Source organism: Diabrotica virgifera, chromosome 4, assembly GCF_917563875.1.
Source record: "Diabrotica virgifera virgifera chromosome 4, PGI_DIABVI_V3a".
In the NCBI taxonomy this organism is placed as follows: Eukaryota; Metazoa; Arthropoda; class Insecta; order Coleoptera; family Chrysomelidae; genus Diabrotica; species Diabrotica virgifera.
In genome coordinates, this window is record NC_065446.1 from 92,209,651 (window position 1) to 92,229,925 (window position 20,275).

A 20,275-nucleotide genomic window follows, 5' to 3' on the forward strand; every position below is an offset into this window, starting at 1 on the left:
TTAAGTGACTTTTCAGCGAAAAAGTGATCGGAGGCAACCTCCTAATCACCACTCTATTTAAAATTAGTCATTGGCCTTATTTGGTCTTCTTTATTTATGTATTATTAATAGGTTCTAGAAGTTTGACCGGCTTAGAATGATTAGTTTTTAAAAAAATGGAGTTAAAAGCGAATAACGAATTTTTGTAGTTTGGAATAAAAAGGCCTTTTCTTCAGAATAGAAAGATTAGCATCAGAGATACGAAAAAATGTTTGAATATGAAATTGTAGGTTATTTATGCCCGGTTGCACCAACAGATCTTAAGCTTAAGACGAGAATAAGATAAGAATTAATTTAATATAATTATAATATATTGTAATAAGAATATTATAATATAATAATAGATATAATAAAATAAAAATGTATACCATTTTTATTCAGTTGCAATGCGAAGGCAAAACAATCTTACTTTTCAATTAGAATACGGAGTGCAGTCCAGTCCCTTGAATCGCGATTTTCGGCTCTTATTGGAGCCTTCATCGAAAGGAACGTAGGCACTGTTCTCCATATTTTAACTGATTCGTATCGAGAGGTTTTCCCACCCATTGCAACTGAAGTGATGATAGTAGGTGGCTAGCGCCATCTGGCATTGAAAGACGAAGTAGTTTTCAATCCTAATAGTAAATTATTAATATTGAAAATATTAAAAATATTACTAAAATATTTTTAAATTGAAAACTTATTGGTACACTTTCCTGGTGACACCTCCAAGACTTCTACAATTTGCAAGTCAAATGGATGCTGCAGTGAAGACGAGAGGGAAGGAATTCTACACTATGCAATTCACAGCTGCACACTTTACCAGCTGCAGACGGGGGATGTGAATTGCATAGTGTAGAATTCCTTCCCTCTCGTCTTCACTGCAGCATCCATTTGACTTGCAAATTGTAGAAGTCTTGGAGGTGTCACCAGGAAAGTGTACCAATAAGTTTTCAATTTAAAAATCTTTTAGTAATATTTTTAATATTTTCAATATTAATAATTTACTATTAGGATTGAAAACTACTTCGTCTTTCAATGCCAGATGGCGCTAGCCACCTACTATCATCACTTCAGTTGCAATGGGTGGGAAAACCTCTCGATACGAATCAGTTAAAATATGGAGAACAGTGCCTACGTTCCTTCCGATGAAGGCTCCAATAAGAGCCGAAAATCGCGATGCAAGGGACTGGACTGCACTCCGTATTCTAATTGAAAAGTAAGATTGTTTTGCCTTCGCATTGCAACTGAATAAAAATGGTATACATTTTTATTTTATAGTCGTATTAATCCGTAGAGTAACTAGGTGCATTTTTCCGTTGGAACTTTACCAGCTGCAGACGGGGGATGTGAATTGCATAGTGTAGAATTCCTTCCCTCTCGTCTTCACTGCAGCATCCATTTGACTTGCAAATTGTAGAAGTCTTGGAGGTGTCACCAGGAAAGTGTACCAATAAGTTTTCAATTTAAAAATCTTTTAGTAATATTTTTAATATTTTCAATATTAATAATTTACTATTAGGATTGAAAACTACTTCGTCTTCGTCAATAATAGATATAATTCATAATAAGGTAAGAATCGAAAATTATGGTGCAACGTAAGTGATACTCAAGGAGGCCCTATCTATAAGTAGAGCTTAGCTAATCTGGAGCTTAAGATCTGTTGGTGCAACCAGGCATTAATTCCCAAGAACCTGCTTTGCAAAAATTTTTTCTACGGTAAAAATTGAGTGAGCTATTGACAATTAAAACTTGTAATAACATGCAAAAAGCACCTTTGCCAACCCTTTCAAAGTCACCTCTTTGAGGATTTTAAAAAGATTTTATATTAACAGTATTATAGATCTTGTAAAAACATACAAAATTCTTTTATGCCAAACTTTCTAAGATAAAAAATAAAAAATCAATATATTTAAAAAAAAAGAGAAATCCAATTGGAAGCATAATAATGTAAGTTTTTGGGGTTTTTTTAGTCATTGGCCTTATTCATTCTTCTTTACTTATATATTTATAAGAGATTTTAGAAGTTTGACTGGCTAATAATGATTTGTTTTAAAAAATGGAGTTAAAAGCGAATAACGAATTTTTGTAGTTTGGTAAAAATGCCTTTTCCTTCAGAATAGAAAGATTAGCATCAGAGATACGAAAAAATATTTAAATATAAAATTGTAACTTATTTAATTCCCAAGAACTTGGATTGCAAAACATTTTTCTACGGCAAAAATTGAGTGAATAGTAAATGAGTATAATACCGAAAACATTGTTTTTTCGATATAAAATTAACACTTTCGATAGCGAATAAATCGAAAACTATTAATTTTATGAAAAAAATGTATAGAACATTTTTAGCTTAGAATGAATGTTTTTATCAACTTTTGCGGTCAAAATATAATAAAAAGTTTCCACCCCCCGAGATGGGGTGGCAACCACCCCCATGGTGAAAGAGCCTTTCGGCATAATATATATTTTGATCCTTGGACTATCCACTACTTATTCTCAAATTTTCAAGCAAATCGATTCATTCTGTAAAAATTGCGAGGTGAAAAGAAAATGGGGTCTCCAACATCTCTAGAAGAAAGACATTGTTTTATGTTCCTTTCGTCACGTATATCAAATATCAAATAATATTGTTTATACAATCATACAAATCTTTATTAGCAATCAAGAAGCTACAACTTACAAGTTACATGACGCTAGTCGGAATGACGTTACCCCGCTGACATGTGTCTGTCGTTGGTCTTCTTCTTTGACATTCTAAACATAATAGATTACAGACATCTTTAGAAAAATATTCTTTAACTGCTTAAGTATCTATAATGTAAATACTCACATCACATATTATGTACCTGTCCGTCCCACCTTGACTTTACAGTATAGGGAACATAGGCAATGCAGTCCTTATGAGAGTTTTTAGCGCGGCGATGCCGATTTTATCAAAAAGAATTTGTAATCGAATATTAAAGAGATTAAATTAAAACTGTTTTAGAAAGACAATCTACAATTTTAGGATTTATATGCGTAATAACTGTAGTATATCAAATAGACTTAAACGCATACGAATCCTAAAATTGTAGATTGTCTTTCTAAAACAGTTTTAATTTAATCTCTCTAATGTTCGATTACAAATTCTTTTTGATAAAATCGGCATCACCGCGCTAAAAACTCTCATAAGGACTGCATTGCCTATGTTCCCTATACTCTCAAGTCAAGGTGGGACGGACTAATACTATTGTAAACCTTTGCTCCCGTATCAATGACCAAAAAAGTTACCAAAGGTGACCAAAAATGTTCGTTGTTACGTTGTTAATAAACAAAATATTCGTGAAATTAATGTTTTGGTACATTTACCATTTATATTTAATTATTTGTCTCAGAAAATGTTTCTGGTGTAGTGTGTTCCTCTTTGGTGTCTACTTTCGCATAGATTAAAGCTGTTTTATATTCCAGTAACATTACAACTCTGGAAAAAAAAAGTAGACAGATAAAACACGTTCCTAAACAATCAATGAATCAAGATCAAGAAAGAATCAATCAATGAACAATCAGTGCTACAAGAAATTAACGAATCATTAATAAATGTATTAATTTATTTATTAATAAAGTTGAATTAATAAACCAAATATTATTTTTCAAATGAATGGTATCAAAGTAATTCAGCCCAAACGATTAAAATAAAAAAAAATTCAAATGTTATTTTCTAAAAGAAACAACTAAAATGGTATTCTTAATATTGTTCTGAACCTATTTTCTTAATGCAATTTACTATTTTTGTTGGGAATAAACAAAAATTTTACTTTACAATGAAGTAAAAAGATTTCCTCTTCGGAAATCGTCCTCAAAATACAAAACATTAATATATTATCAGTCTTTCAACTATTAATAAATTAATTAAAATATTGTTGTATAATTTTTATGGGAATGTATACTTTTATGGAAAAATTTAGAAAATAAATTTATATCAGAGACCACGAGATCATAGATTTTCATCGCCCTGTATATGACCAAAAATTGTAAATATTATAATTTAGTTAGTAAACAGTGTTCGCGGAAAGTGAAATCGTTAAGTGATTTGTTAATGTTTCTTTGAACAGACATACAATTATGCGGTAAAAATTAGAAAGTACATTTATTTCTCTTTGAAATGAACAATGACGTTTTATAAATGTTTTTTAGAAGGATTGGGAGTAAACAAATTTATTGAGTTTAGAATATAAGGCTTTTTGTTTAGCATTTTGAAACAACGAAAGTAATTTGGTGTCTCCTAGAATTTAACAAAATGGAAAAGTTGTATACAAAATAAATTGGTTCTTAAGAAATGAAAATATGGATGTAGTGGGTAGAGAGTATGTTTGTGATTGGCGGAGAAAGATAGATGGTGGGGATGAGAATGTTGAGTCTGATTTTAAGGAGAGAAAAAACGGTCACTGTGTAATGAGTATCTGGAGAATACAGTCCAGTTTTTAAGAAGTGAGAAGTCGGTGTAAAGTGGTGAAATTGGCCATTGCGAGCAGAATAGTAGTGAAACGAAATCGTTGACCGAGTTGAGAAGTTAATTTTCCTTGTGTCTGAGGAGATTCCTGTTTGCTGTCTAGAACGGGTAGCCGGTGGGCGGGTATCAATTTGCACAAGATATCGAGCATAGAGAAAACTGAATAGAGATTTCGAGCGAGTCCCGTTGTTTGTTTGTTGGTGAAGCAGTTTGGACGAGAAGGACCTTTCGCTACATCCTAGGAGCACGTGTGGGAGTATCGAAGACTGCGCAATCCAGGAAGAAGAAGTAGAGAAGAAACAAAAAGGTTAGTCAGAATTTTTGTGAAACGGAGACAGTTTGTTTATATCCACACCATATTTGTTCATTTTTGTATTGAGCATTTCTATAGCATAATTTAGTCATTCCAAAATTTTAAAGAAGAAATAAGTAATCAATTCAAAAAGAGAAAAATAAATTTTAGTAATTTTTGTAAGAATATTCTAACGAATTATTTAAATGAAATTTTTGTTAAAACAAAGGAGATATCAGAATTAAAGTTATTAGATGAGAAAAAGTTGCAACAGAATTAAATTTTAGTATAATTTTTCAGTATAATGTGGACGTATAGAAGAATTATGAGGGTTTCCTGGGTAGATAGAGTTACGAACAATGAAGTACTGAGAAGAATAGGTAAAGAGAAGGAAGTTGAACTGACAATTAAAGAAAGAAAACTACAGTACCTCGGACATGTGATGCGGGGCGAGAAGTATGGCATCCTGCGACTCATAATGCAGGGAAAGATAGATGGCAGAAGAAGCATCGGCAGAAGACGAATTTCATGGCTGAAGAACCTGAGAGAATGGTTTGGATGCAGCTCAAAACAACTATTTAGAGCTACTGCCTCAAAAATTAAAATAGCTATGATGATTGCCAACCTCCGTAGCGGAGATGGCACCTGAAGAAGAATAATTTTTCAATCTTATATTTATGGTAAATTGGATAAATAAAAAATATTTATAACATTTATATGACATCGAATGTGTTTAATTTCCCTGTTTGGTCCCTGCATGAAGTAAGCAACTAGAGATACTAGAAGCCACAAACCGAAGGTAATGCATTAAAATTAAAATAGCCCTGAGAATAAAATTTATTAAAAAATTTAAATTAATTTTGGTGTTGTTTTGCTTAAGTAATAATTAAGTAATTAATCAAAGTAAGAATTTGCTGATCAATCTCATAAAAGAGAGAAATACAGAGCATAACAAAATGGCGTCCCAACTGGTGAGGCATTAAAGGGTATTTCTGGTTGCAACTTTGAAAGGGAAGACAGGGGAAAGCAGGTGATTGAAAATTTATGATTGAGTAATCAAAAAATTTATATATTTGAATTACGACATATGAATTTCCTTTAGGTACAATTTCTGATAATTTATTTATTTATTTGATATTTGCATTTGATTATTTCATTCATAGGAGATTCTGACCAATAGAAAGCTACAGAAATAAAAATTAAACTGATAATTTTTGATAATATCCCGTCGTCAAGTATATTACGTCATATGCCCTTCGTTGCTACGAAAAAATACATGCAGTGACATTAATGACAATTAATGTTTTAAAAATTATAAAAGTGATGACTTTCAACCGTCAAATATTTATAACAACTGTGTGTTTAATTGTACTAATTTGTACTTACATAAATAAATTACAATAAAATTTTGGTTTTGAACAGTTTTATTCATGAAATAATCGCAACAAATTGTACTCGATCTTTAAAATTACTATCGAATTTTTACCCTCGTGACACTTTGACATAATTTCACTCCCCTTCGGGTCGTGAAATTAAAACTGTCAAAATGTCACTCGGGAAAAATTCGATAATTTTAGAGCTCTTGTGCAATTACTACTGATAATTTTTGAACTATTTACAAGTATTACATTGTGTAAGAGAGAATTTTCGTATCTGCAACATATAGGGTGTTTTAAAGTTTCCTATTTGGCGGGGATAGTATTTCTTGAAAAGAAATATATGTGACAAGAAACAAAAGCAAAGAAAACAAAAAACAAGGAGAACATTTGGAAAAAGAAGAACATTAAGAAAAAGAAGAACATTTAGAACATGAAGACATTTTAGACACAACAATCACGGAAACAGGAAAAAAGGAATTATCAGAATTAGAAAAAATATTACAACTTATGCAAATACAATCACAAAAAATGGACAAAATGGATAAAAATCAACAGGAGTCGAAACAAGCCATGGAAGAAACAAAAAAAATGGATGAAAATCAAAGTGAAACAAACCGAATAATGGAAGGAGACCAAAAAGAAACATCAAAGAAAATGGATAAAAATCAACAGGAATCGAAACAAGCCATGAAAGAAACACAACAAAAAATGCAAGAAAATCAGGAGCAAACAAAACAAGCAATAGAAGAAAACAACAAGAAAATAGAGGAACGCATAGAACAGTATGAAAAGGAAATAAAAGGATGTTTGAAAATGAAAACTCAAAATAAAATGAAGGAGTTAACAAACTGTCAGAAAAAGGAACTAGAAAATTTGGAAACTACGTTGGAAAACGCAATTCAAGAAGACATGGAAGAAGTGGAAAGATAGATCAAAGAAAACGAAAAAAAAATTGAGGAAATCAAAACGCAACAGAATTTCGGAGAAAGAAGAGAAATGGTTATACATAGTACAGATGACGTGAAAATACGGTTTGGCGGGGATGTAAGAAGATTACACCCAGTGCCCTTCATAAATAGCCTAAAAAAGAAGGTACAACACATCGGAAATTTTGAAACAGCTAAAGAAACAATCAGAAACCATCTTAAGTATGAGGCAGGTCTATGGTTTGACAGCAAGGAGGAAGAATTTGACAGTTGGCAACAGTTTGAACAAAAAATTTTAAATTATTTCTGGGGAAAAGTCCAACAATTGGAAATCAACAAGGAATTACAAAATGGAAAATACAATGATAGGTGGGTATCTCAGAAAGAACATACGCACTACAAATATACAATAATGCAAAACATTTACAATATAATTATTCGTCAGAACAATTAGTCGAACTGATTGCAAGACATTTCGAAGAAACGCTAGAAGGCCATATCACGTTGAAAAATTAAAAAGACATAGATAGTTTGTGCCAATTCCTACACATAAGAGAATCGCGTCTAAGAGATAAGAAAGATAAGAAGATCGCAAGAAGATTACAGACCCCGAGAAACACAGGAATACAGAGATAGAAGACAAAATTATAGGAGGGACTATACAAAACGAGATTTCAATCCTAGGAGGGAAAACGAAAATAGAGACAACGGAAGAGGAAATTATGAATCAAGAAATCGGCAATGGAATGAGGACAGAAATCGAGAAAACCAGAATAGAACACCACACGCACAAATCAAGAAAACAGAAATAATAGTAGACAAAATGAACAGGGATATCGAGAGAACCGAAACAGATCCGACAGACCAAGAGAAAATAGGAGAGAGGTAAATAATACCCAGATAGAAGAATATGAAGAAGAGAGACACTACGACGAAAATATAAACAACGAGGAGCAACCGGCGTTTTTTCATGAAGGTGCTCACTAGAAACAAAGAACCAAACAGGAATTTTTTTTGTCTCGAAGGAATTTATAAAACTGGCAGGAAACAATGATAAAAGAAAAGTTGAAAGTAACAAAAGAAAATGAAACCTGGGATTCCTCAAAAGAAGAGTTGAGCCCAGAAGAAGAAGAAAAGTTGAAAGAAACAAAAGAAAATGAAACCTGGGATTCCTCAAAAGAAGAGTTGAACCCCGAAGAAAAAGAAAAATTGAAAGTAACAAAAGAAAATGAGACCTGGGATTCCCCAAAAGAAGAGTTGAGCCCAGAAGAAGAAGAAAAATTGAAAGTAACAAATAAAAATGAGACATGGATTTCCTCAAAAGAAGAGATGAAACAGGAAAAAGAAGAAGAAATAAGATAACAAAGGAAAACGAAAAGAGTACAATTGAAACAGTGTTATGCGAAGAAGAAGTATGTGAAAACGAGGATGCAGAATACACGATAAACATGTGTAAGGAGTTAGAAGGAAAAGAAAAGAAGGTGCGTTTGAATTTAAGAGACTATGAAAATTTCATAAATGAAGAACATAGAACGGCCCAAAATGTTGAACATGCATTTGAGGTGAAACACCTAGGAAACTGTCGATCGAAAACGTACCCGATTCCGTATGAGTATCGACAACAGGTGAAAGGGGAGATTAATAAAATATTGGAAGATCAAACCGTAGAGAGATGTGACTCACCGTATATCAATATAATCGTGATAGTAGAAACTAGCTATGTTCTGAGGCATGTTGATTCGAAAAAGATCAGAGGAATTTATAATATTCACGATGTGTACAAGTATCATGAGTAAAGGAAGGAAGGACACATAATAAATAGTTAAGGTAGGGAATAGGAAATAAATTAGAAAAATGAAATAGGTATACCGGAAAATTGTTTTGCCTCGAGAAAATCAGTTGCAGATGCAAAGAATTTTATCGAATTCAAAATGCGGGGATTTGTTGTATAATTTTTATGGGAAAAATTTAGAAAATAAATTTATATCAGAGACCACGAGATCATAGATTTTCATCGCCCTGTATATGACTCAAAATTGTAAATATTATAATTTAGTTAGTAAACAGTGTTCGCGGAAAGTGAAATCGTTAAGTAATTTAATGTTGTTCTGAAGCTATTTTCTTGTGGCATTTTTATAATCAATTACTTTTAATGGGAAATAAGCCACAATTTTACCAAAAAAATGATTTTATTAACGTTTCGAAGCCCAAATCGGGTTTCGTTGTCAAAATACAAAATACTACTAAAATAAACAAAAATGTTGTTGCTAAGTAACAAAAATTCTTCTAATAATTTATTTAATCTGACTCATTTATATTGGTAATTCAGAGGTATATTATACATTTTAAGTAGAAGACTTTAAAATGATATCGCCAATATTTATGAGTTGCGTTCCTGGGACGACTTTACTAAAAGATTGTTCATTCGACTACATGAAATCCATCCCAAGTGATCTGTCTTTAAAAAGACAACCAAATGCAACGATGACAGTAAAATTCTCGCTTTAGAGATTCCATAGTAAATCACGAGGGAAAACCAGGAAAAAACCTCGTGATACTATCCCGACATCGTAAGTATTTGGTCTTACATTTGATTTACTTTCAAAAAACTAATACCAAATTCTGATTTTAATATGTTTAAATTATAAATAATATTAATAATACATAGATATACAATAAGTAATACTAAAATATAAAATTTGTACTAACTCGATATGTTATTGATTTACTAATCGTGGTATTTTCTTTCTATTGACTTTCTCTTTCAGTATGGGTAACCACATCTTAAGTTAAGTGATTTTTTAATGTTTCTTTGAACAGACATACAATATTATGCGGTAAAAATTAGAAAGTACATTTATTTTGCTTTGAAATGAACAATGACGTTTTATAAATGTTTCTTAGAAGGATTGGGAGTAAACAAATTTATCGAGTTTAGAATATAAGGCTTTTTGTTTAGCATTTTGAAACAACGAAAGTAATTTGGTGTCTCCTAGAATTTAAAAAAATGGAAAAGTTGTATACAAAATAAATTGATTTTTAAGAAATGAAAATATGGATGTAGTGGGTAGAGAGTATGTTTGTGATTGGCGGAGAAAAATAAGTGGTAGGGATGAGAGTGTTGAGTCTGATTTTGAGAAGAGAAAAAATGGTCACTGTGTAATGAATATCTGGAGAGTACAGTCCAGTTTTTAAAAAGTGAGAAGTCGGTGTAAAGTGGCGAAATTGGCCTTTGCGAGCAGAATAGTAGTGAAACGAAATCGTTGACCGAGTTGAGAAGTTAATTTTCCTTGTGTCTGAGGAGATTCCTGTTTTCTGTCTAGAACGGGTAGCCGGTGGGTGGGTATCAATTTGCACAAGATATCGAGCATAGAGAAAACTGAATAGAGATTTCGAGCGAGTCCCGTTGTTTGTTTGTTGGTGAAGCAGTTTGGACGAGAAGGACCTTTCGCTACATCCTAGGAGCACGTGTGGGAGAATCGAGGACTGCGCAATCCAGGAAGAAGAAGTAGGAAGAAACAAAAAGGTTAGTCAGAATTTTTGTGAAACGGAGAGAGTTTATTTATATCCGCACCATATTTGTTTATTTTTGTATTGAGTATTTCTATAGTATAATTTATTCATTCCAAAATTTAAAGAAGAAATAAGTAATCAATAGGATAGAATAATCAAAAAAGGAGAAAAATAAATTTTAGTAATTTTTGTAAGAATAGTATAACGAATTATTTAAATAAAATTTTTGTTAAAACAAAGGAGATATCAGGATTAAAGTTTAATTTATTAGATGAGAAATAGTTGCAACAGAATTAAATTTTAGTATAATTTTTCAATCTTATATTTATGGTATATTGGATAAATATAAAATATTTATAACATTTATATGATATCGAATGTGTTTAATTTCCCTGTTTTGTCCCTGGATGAAGTAAGCAACTAGAGATACTAGAAGCCACAAACCGAAGGTAATGCATTAAAATTAAAATAGCCCTGAGAATAAAATGTATTAGAAAATTTAAATTATGTTTGGTTTTGTTTTACATAAGTACTAATTAAAATAATTAAGTAATTAATCAAAGTAAGAATTTGCTGATCAATCTCATAAAAGAGAGAAATACAGAGCATAACAATATATTACTTATCTGTACAATTTAGATTGGTTGGAAAAATTTGTCTTAAGGTGTCATAAGAAAATAGCTTCAAAACTATCCAACAGTAATTTCATAAAAATATAAAATATACTTACAGAATTATAATCATGTCGATGCCTAAAAGTCCACAAGATACAAAATTATAAAACCCAGGATCAGTCTTGACCGTGGAATTGTAAATCAAAGTATAAAATGGCGCAGCTCCTACACTAATAACAAATTCAATCACCATTATCAAAGCAAATACTTTGGCCATTTCGTTAACAGGTACTAATTTTGAGATTAGGGTTCTGCATTGTGGGCTTACTATTCCAGAAATAAATCTTACTGCAGCCGCTAAAACAAAAGAGGAAATCGGAACATTAATTTGACTATTTCACTAGACTATTTTTAACTGATAAAACGTCATAGCAACGTCACGTTTCCTACTGTAGTCCAGAGAAATAAGATTTTTCTCGTGACACATCCCCTCCAGGCCGAAACCAAATTTTTTGAGTAGTATGGACATCTATAATAATAGCCTATATGTTTCCTGCAGCCGATTTTGATGATATACATAGTTATGAACAAATGAAGATCAAAAAACGGTAAATTTTCGCTTCTTTCGTCTATTACCAAAAAGTTAAGCGTTTTAAACAAATTTGAGAGTAAGAATATCATAAATCGTATAAAAACTTCAATATGTCGTTCGCTGAATATGTCTATCCTTATTGGTTGCTTAGAAAATTGCAAAAGTCATAAGTTTTGAGTTTTTATAAATATTCATAACTTATGTAAAAATTAACTTGAACCTTCTTATTACACGGAATTTTGAGACTTCTTGCGTTTAAATTTTATTTTAAATTTCAAAGCAATTGGTCAAATAGTTTAAAAGTTATTTAATTTGTTTATCAGAAATTAATTTTTTTTGCAACACTATAAGTCAGAAAATTATGAGGTTACAGTAATACTTCGGACAGTTTATGAAAGAAGAACATTTATACTATTAATTTAATAAAAAAAATGACAAAAAGTAATTGTAAACAGTGTGTGTGTGTGTGAGAGAGATCCTGGCATCAGACAAAATCTATTTGCCACAAAACATGTAAATTCTTAATTACATTAAATGATTTCATATTGTCTATTTCTAAACTATACCGCTAAATTGTAAACAGTGTAAAATTATTTTGCAAAAACATGTCGATTTTTTGCTTACTTATAAACAATTAGAATAACTTTTTAACCGTTGGCCGTAGAAAAATTATTTTTTCATTTAGAAAGACTAAATTTTTATATACATTTAGAAATAAAAACAATTGTCCTAGGACAATTAGGGACGAAGTTAGCCCCCCTTTTTTTAATTTACATGTTCTTACAAAATAATTTTGCAATATGTAGAATTATTTTTTGTCATTTTTTTTTAATTAAATTAACAGTGTAAATCTTCTTCTTGCATAAACTATCCAAAGTATTACTGTAACTTCATCATTTTCTGACTTCAGTGGAGCCAAAAAAATTAATTTGGGAAAAACAAATTAAATAACTTTTAAACTATTTGACCAATTGCTTTGAAATTTAGGGTATGATTTAAACACCAGAGTTCTCAACATTCCGTGTGATAAGAAGGTTCTAAGTTAATTTTTACATAAGTTATGAATATTTATAAAAACTCAAAATTTATGATTTATTTTGCAATTTTCTAAGCAACCAATAAGGATAGACATATTCAGCGAACGCCATATTGAAGTTTTTTTATATGATTTATGAATTTCTTACTTTCAAATTTGTTTAAAATGCTTAACTTTTTGGTAATAGACGAAAAAAGCGAAAATTTACCCTTTTTTGATCTTCATTTGTTTATAACTATGTATATCATCAAACTGAATACTGAGAGAATGGTTTGGATGCAGCTCAAAACAACTATTTAGAGCTACTGCCTCAAAAATCAAAATAGCTATGATGATTGCCAACCTCCGTAGCGGAGATGGCACCTGAAGAAGAAGAAGATATCATCAAAATCGGTTGCAGGAAACATATTATTTAATATACATTATTTAATATTATTTTTCTACGACCGTTTAATAACATGCTCATTATTCGCTATTTTTTCATAGATAATAGCACCCATTACTGTACCCGTGAGTAATAATTCATTACTCACGGGCTGAAGTTACTCACGGGTCATTACTCACGGGCTGAAGTTAGATTTAAGTGGCGCATGCCACTTTTAATATTAATCGTATATAAACTGCAAAAAAAATTACTTAAACTTATTTATTTAATACAATATTTATTGTAATTTATACCAATAATTAACTTCGAAAAATGTTTAAAGGAATTTTAACTGTAACAATGTCAGTGTATTTTTTACGTTTATATCTTGTTTACTAAAAATTTTGACGTTTATCATTTAATTTAGTGACAGTGACATTAGCGCATTTTGTTTATGTTAATTGGAATTTATAACTAATATTGTGTTTGTTTTTCAAGTTATATTGTGTTAAATATGTTATAACATATTATGTATAGTTATAAGTTATATTATTATATTATATGTATATAGTTAAATGTAAATATACATTATAACTATATAATATATGAAGTACGTCCACCGACAACAGCCATTTCTTAGATTCACTGACAGTATAGGTACAAATTTAAGCTTATAATTTTTCGGAAACGAATAAATCTTATATTGACTATTTCTAGTTGTATTTTTACAATAAATAAGAATTTAGTAATAGTAGGCAACCAATTATTCAGCCACGTACTAGGGGTAAATAGCATTTAGGTATTTTTGTAAATTATTATAATTTAAATCTCGAGTAGATAATTAAATTTTTTACTAATTAAAATAAAAAAAGGTCGTAGAAAAAGTATAGTATTCTACTCGCATGTAATGGCTATTACTCACTCTGATGAATTACGACACTCGCCTACGGCTCTTGTCGCAAACTTCATCATCGTGAGTAATAGCCGTCATTACATGCTCGTTGAATAATATACTATTAATATAATATTAATATAATATTAATATAATAATTAAATATTATTTAATATAATTAAATTAAATATAATTATTTAATATTTATTATATATTATTTAAAAAAATATAGTTTCAAACCATTTGAAACTGATGCTAGAACAAAGCTAATAATAACCTATTATAGTTTTGTTCTAGCAAACAGTCAAACTAGTCAGAAACCGTCAGCAAACAGTTGGTCAGTGAGAAAACATGATGCAGTCACTAGTGCTATCCCCTCTGCTCGCGTTAGTCCACTATTCGCTGATTGTTTCAAACCGTTTGAAACTGATTCTAGAACAAACCTATTAAGTTTGAACAAACCTATTAGGAGTAGAGGGGATAGCACTAGTGACTGTATTATGTTTTCTCACTGACCAACTGTTTGCTGACGGTTTCTGACTAGTTTGACTGTTTGCTAGAACAAACCTATAATAGGTTATTATTAGGTTTGTTCTAGCATCAGTTTCAAACGTTTTGAAACCATCAGCGAATAGTGGATCAGCGCGAGTAGAGAGGATAGCACTGGTGACTGTATTATGTTCTCTCACTGACCAACTGTTTGCTGACGGTTTCTGACTAGTTTGACTGTTTGCTAGAACAACAAAAAATTTGGTTTCGGCCTGGAGGGAGATGTGTCACCAACAGGATATTTTTTTCCTTATTTCTCTGAACTACTGACAAAACTCCTTCCTGCCCGTGATTTATCAGCGACAAAATTATGACAGATCCGTCACGAAGGTGTCTGGTAATTCTATTGTTGTCACTTTGACAAACGTCATTGGGGTGTAATCAATTTTGGACAGATATAATGAATCCAGACGAAAAATCAAGATTTGGATGCCAGATGCCATTGAATACGCAGAGGTCCAGAAGCTCTATTGGGACCCAATTTTCGGAGTTCCTACTAGGGTAATTTTCTAGTTTTGCTAGGTTATACTCGAATTGATAAACTAGAGCAAAACTAGAAAATAATTCAATTAAAGCTAAAAATTCATATATTTTGATATTCAAATCTCGATAGAAAGCGACATGTAGATATCTACAGTGCACGGAAAATCTAAATTTTTATGCCAATAATCTGTCGGGATTTTTGGATGTAAAATAGTATACCTTGTCGGACAATTTACACAGTATTGATTCCATTGAAGTTTCCAGTTATCATGTAATCTGGTTTTACTTATGGTTATACATTCTTGAAGTCCAATATCATTCAATGTTTCCTCGCCACTAAAAATGCTGTCTTTTGCCAACTGATCTACTTTTTCATTATTTTCAAGCCCAATATGAGCTTTAATCCACGTGAATACTATATTACACTGCATAGTTGTTAGATTAGATAATAGTAGTTTTAATTCTTTGATGTAGGAATTTACGTTAACAGAACTTTCGTCTAGTTGACTAGAGAAACTTTTTAAAACTGATAATGAGTCGGATAATATGTTTATTTGTTTTAGATTTTTATTTTCGGCGTATTGGCACGCTTATATGATAGCTATGGCTTCTGCTGAAAATATTGATGTATTGGAATTCAGTTTAAATTTTTCTTTGACATTTAGTGATGGTATATAAAAAGCACAGCCCACACCATCACTTTGTTTGAAGCATCGGTATATATTTGTAGGTGATTAGGGTATTTTGCAGTATAATCATTAAGGGTAGTTTTGCTAAGTGCGTGAAGTTCAGAATATGAGAGAATTAGAATTATTGATGTTTCTAAAGCCTGAAAGAAATCCGACTGAGGTGGATTTTTAATAATATTGCTCAAATTGCAAGTATTACGAAATGCTGAACATAAGGAAGGAGAGGTTTTTTTAGACCAATATTTTATTGTTAAATCGAGGTAGTTTAGTGCAGAAATTTTCTTACTTAATATTGGAACTTTTATATAGCATTTTAGAATAAACTGTTCAGATAAAAATTGTCTTCTGAGTTCTAAGGGAGGTTCTCGCGCTTCCACATGCAAAGGTTCACAGGGAGTAGAGCACATTGCTCCCAAACAGAGTCTTAAATCAGTATTTTTTATTTCTTCTAACCGTCTTAAAATGTATTTACTGGCGGAACCATAAAAAATACACCCATAATCTATTATCGATCTGATGAAAGCTTTAGTTATAAAACATTAATCAGGTTTGTGTGTCACATCCCCTCCAAGTTTTCCGAATAAGTTTAAGAAAATTTAATCCTTTATAACATGTCTCTATTTTTTGGATGAATGGTCTCCAAGTAAGTTTTTTGTCCAGTGTTATGCCAAGATAGGTTACTATATTTGTTATAGGAAATTGCATTTCATTGACCACAATGTTACCTAATGGTGGTGTATTATGCCTTGTAAAAACACTATATTTGATTTTTCTGGAGATAATGAAAAACCAATTGAATCAAATTAAATTAAATCAAATTAGTCGTACTTACCAATATAAATATGAAAATATTTTGTTGCAAGTCCTCGTACTAAGTCACTGCTGAATGTGCACAGCAAACCTAATAGTACAACCACTGATTCGGTTACTTTCAACTTCTTGAAAACGTAGGTACCACCGAGAGTACCGATAACGAAGATTATGATAGTTACACTGTTAAAAATAGTGTAATGTTGCAAGTCCCAGTTAAACTTCCCCATTAAGAAAACGTATGTTTTACCACCATCACCCTGGGATATGAAAATATACAACACCATAATCGGAGTCATTAATAAAATTATCGCTCTCTTGAAGTATTCTCTTGGTTTGGTTAATACGTGAAACATTCCTTTTAGGTCCGAGGGTTTTAACATATCCTTCCAACTTTTCTGTAAAAATTTATAATGTTAGCACAGAAATTATGTAGGTACATCTGGAAATACAACAAAATAGAACAGAAACGTCAAAAACTGTACTTAAAGTCTGAAAACGTCACTAAGCGTCTTTTTTGTAGCTATCTCTTTTCGATGTACTGACTCTAGAGCGTTTATAAAAATAACATGCGTCTTTACTTAATAACAGGCGGTATCTGGTTTGTCTTTAGTTTCATGCGTGGAAGACAATAATGTTAGATAAAAAGTATGTGTTTTTTCTCGCCAGGTATTAATGACGCACGGGTAAATAACCCTGGACTCAAGTGTAGTTTGTACTGCAAAGCTGTAAGTGGATAACCGAATATTCGATAAAGTAATCTTCGAAGAGTTAGAAGTAATGATTACCGGTTAAGATATATAATGAACTTTCAATCTTTTACCATGTAATATTTTACCACGTAATCATCTCCCATTACTTTTTTCTTCTTCTAGTTGGGCGTTATTGATGGTTCAATATCATGTCGGCTACTGCTAAATAAACTTATAGGCTAAACTGTCAATAAGAGAGGAGCTCGTTTTATTGAATATGTAAGTTGATAAATAAAAGAAATTAATCGCGTCTATATGCTATCAAATCAATATGACCGGCTTTGACATAATATTAGTCCTGTCGCCAGGGGGGGGGGGGGTACAACGGCCTCCTTAATTCAGATGGACTTACCCAAGTTTGTTTTATTTATTTTAACCCGTAGAATACGAATTTTTTGGGTAACAGTGGATCGGGATGTCGATAAGATTGTTATAAACAAAGAACTTGAGGAATTACATAGCAGCGATTTTTCGCAAAACAAAATATTTTTTTGTATTTTTTGGGTGATTCTCAGCAAAAAATGATCTTACAAGTTTTTTCGTAGGACGCGTAGTTTTCGAGATATACGCGGTTAAACTTTCAAAAAATCGAAAAAGTGCAATTTTTGAACCGGAATAACTTTTGATTAAAAAATAAAATAGCAATTCTGATTACTACATTTGAAAGTTCAAGTCAATTCTATCGGTTTTGATTGTTTGCATTGCTAAAAAATAAGTTTTTATTTGTTAAATAAAGGTATAAACACATAGTGTTTCCCGGGCCCAATGCATGCGTTTTAATGGACGTAATGTACACTTCGCGTCATATAAAACTGGTACACTTTTTTTTCCCAATGTAAACCTGTGTTCAGACTGACAATAAAATTATTCTTTGTGAATCACTTCGTCGTTGCCATCACAAATAACGGAATTGCACTAAATCTAAATACAAAAAAATAACATTTAAAATGTATATTTCGAATTGTAAAAGTTATTCATTTTGTATTAATTTCAAATTAAATTTTTAATTTTTCCAGTATGTTTTATTTATTCTACACAACTTAATGCAGTTTTGTCATTGTTATTTGACATTAAACATAATGATTTAAAGTCATGTCAAGATTTATTATCTATCATTATTTTTGAATTGAAATATTTTCATAAATTATAATAAAACACGAATCAATGTATATGGATACTTAATTGAGATGACGGAAAATTACAATTGTTTCAGTTTTTGGTATATTAAAAAATGCGGTCTGTCGCACTGCCCCGTTTTTACCTAGTTTGATATAATATTTTCGTTGAACTGGCAACGTTGCCCTAGAAATTGGAATGACACTTGTGACAAGATCAACTTACACAGCTTGAAAAACACGATTTTCGGTTATAAGAATTGTACCAGTTTTTTTTGACGCGAAGTGTACGTAGAAATTGTGTATGCGCGCCTACTCGTTCGATTTCAAGTTAGAAATGCATTGAAAACATCATTCAATCACTATGTGTTGATAGCTTTGTTTAACAATAAAAAAATTAATTTCTAGCAATGAAAATAATCAAAACCGATAGAATTTTACTTGAACTTTCAAATGCGATAAGCAGAATTGCTATTTTATTTTTCAATCAAAAGTTATTCGGGTTCAAAAATTGCAATTTTTCGATTTTTTGAAAGTTCAACCCCATTTATGCCAAAAACTATGCATCCTACCAAAAAACTTGTAAAATAATTTTTTGCTTAGAATGACCCAAAGAATATAAAAACATGTTTTGTTTTGCGAAAAATCGCTGTTATGTGATTCCTCAAGTTCTTTGTTTATAAAAATCTTATCGACATCCGGATCGACTGTTACCCAAAAAATTCGTGTTCTACGGGTCAAAATACATAAAGAAATCTTGGGTAAGTCCATCTGAATTAAGGAGGCCGTTGTACCCCTACTGGCGACAGGACTATATAGGTACATTTTAAACTTCGCGTCTTTCAATTACTTATTCCCAAACACGCGTTCGTTCAACCGAAAAAATATTTCGCTGTTAGACTTAATTTATATTCCAGCGCATTTTGAAGAAGTAGGTATATTACACAGGAATCTAGAGCAAAGGTCCATATACTTGCAAAATAAACTGGTGTTAATGTAGTTGCATAGAATGTCGCATAGAAATTTAAATTGGTTAAGTATTAACATTATGGTTAAAAAAGTTCATAAAATTCCTAATTATTATAACCTTCAAATAACTTACTTTATGTTCAATATTTTCCAAAGACTCGGATAAAAAGAAATAAATATAAATTATGTTTAATCCCATTATTCCAGCTGCAATACCATACATGGACGGGTAGTTAGTTGCATAATATATATAGGAACTACAAAGACTACCAAATAGCTGGCCGGCTCCTAACATCCCTTCCAACATAGCCATTCTGTAAACATACATGATGGGTTCATATACCGTGACAAAACATCTCGTAACGTGACAATTCGTAACCCCACAAATGGTAACGGACAATCCGTAACGCCGTCAATTTGTAACGGCGACCATTCGTAACGTCAAAATTGTATTATTCTAACAATACAAGCGAAAGTTTTGCTTTAATAAAATAATTAAATAATATTAAAAATAAAACCTTATTGGAACCAATTTCCTGGTAACACCTTATAGTGGTTTCTAAAATTTGCAAACCAACGAATTGCTGGAACAAAGAAGACTGAGGGAGATCTAAGAGTTGCATCTCACTTCTCGCCTGTCCAACGCGGTAAAATTCCAACGAAAAGTGGTCAGTGACGGTTTAAGGCATCATGGGGCCCTAGGCGGCCATAAGAAGTAGGCCCTTTTATAGCGACCATTTACTTAAAACAAATTTACAGATATTTATATTGTTTTGGGAAGTAGTTAATACAA

General features: G+C 31.4%; 1 protein-coding gene across 1 annotated transcript in view; it reads right to left on the minus strand.

The window, feature by feature from the left end:
- Positions 1-2,645: 2,645 nt before the first annotated feature.
- Positions 2,646-20,275, minus strand: part of LOC114338698 (proton-coupled folate transporter-like) — a 123,033-nt gene continuing 105,403 nt past the window's right edge. Inside the window, exons 5-8 of the mRNA XM_050648266.1 lie at positions 19,616-19,796; positions 16,669-17,044; positions 11,348-11,588; positions 2,646-3,478 (exon numbers count right to left, since the gene is read on the minus strand). Of these exons, the coding sequence (XP_050504223.1) occupies positions 3,376-3,478; positions 11,348-11,588; positions 16,669-17,044; positions 19,616-19,796 (901 nt within the window). The 3' untranslated portion in view covers positions 2,646-3,375. The remainder of the gene's footprint in view (positions 3,479-11,347; positions 11,589-16,668; positions 17,045-19,615; positions 19,797-20,275) is intronic.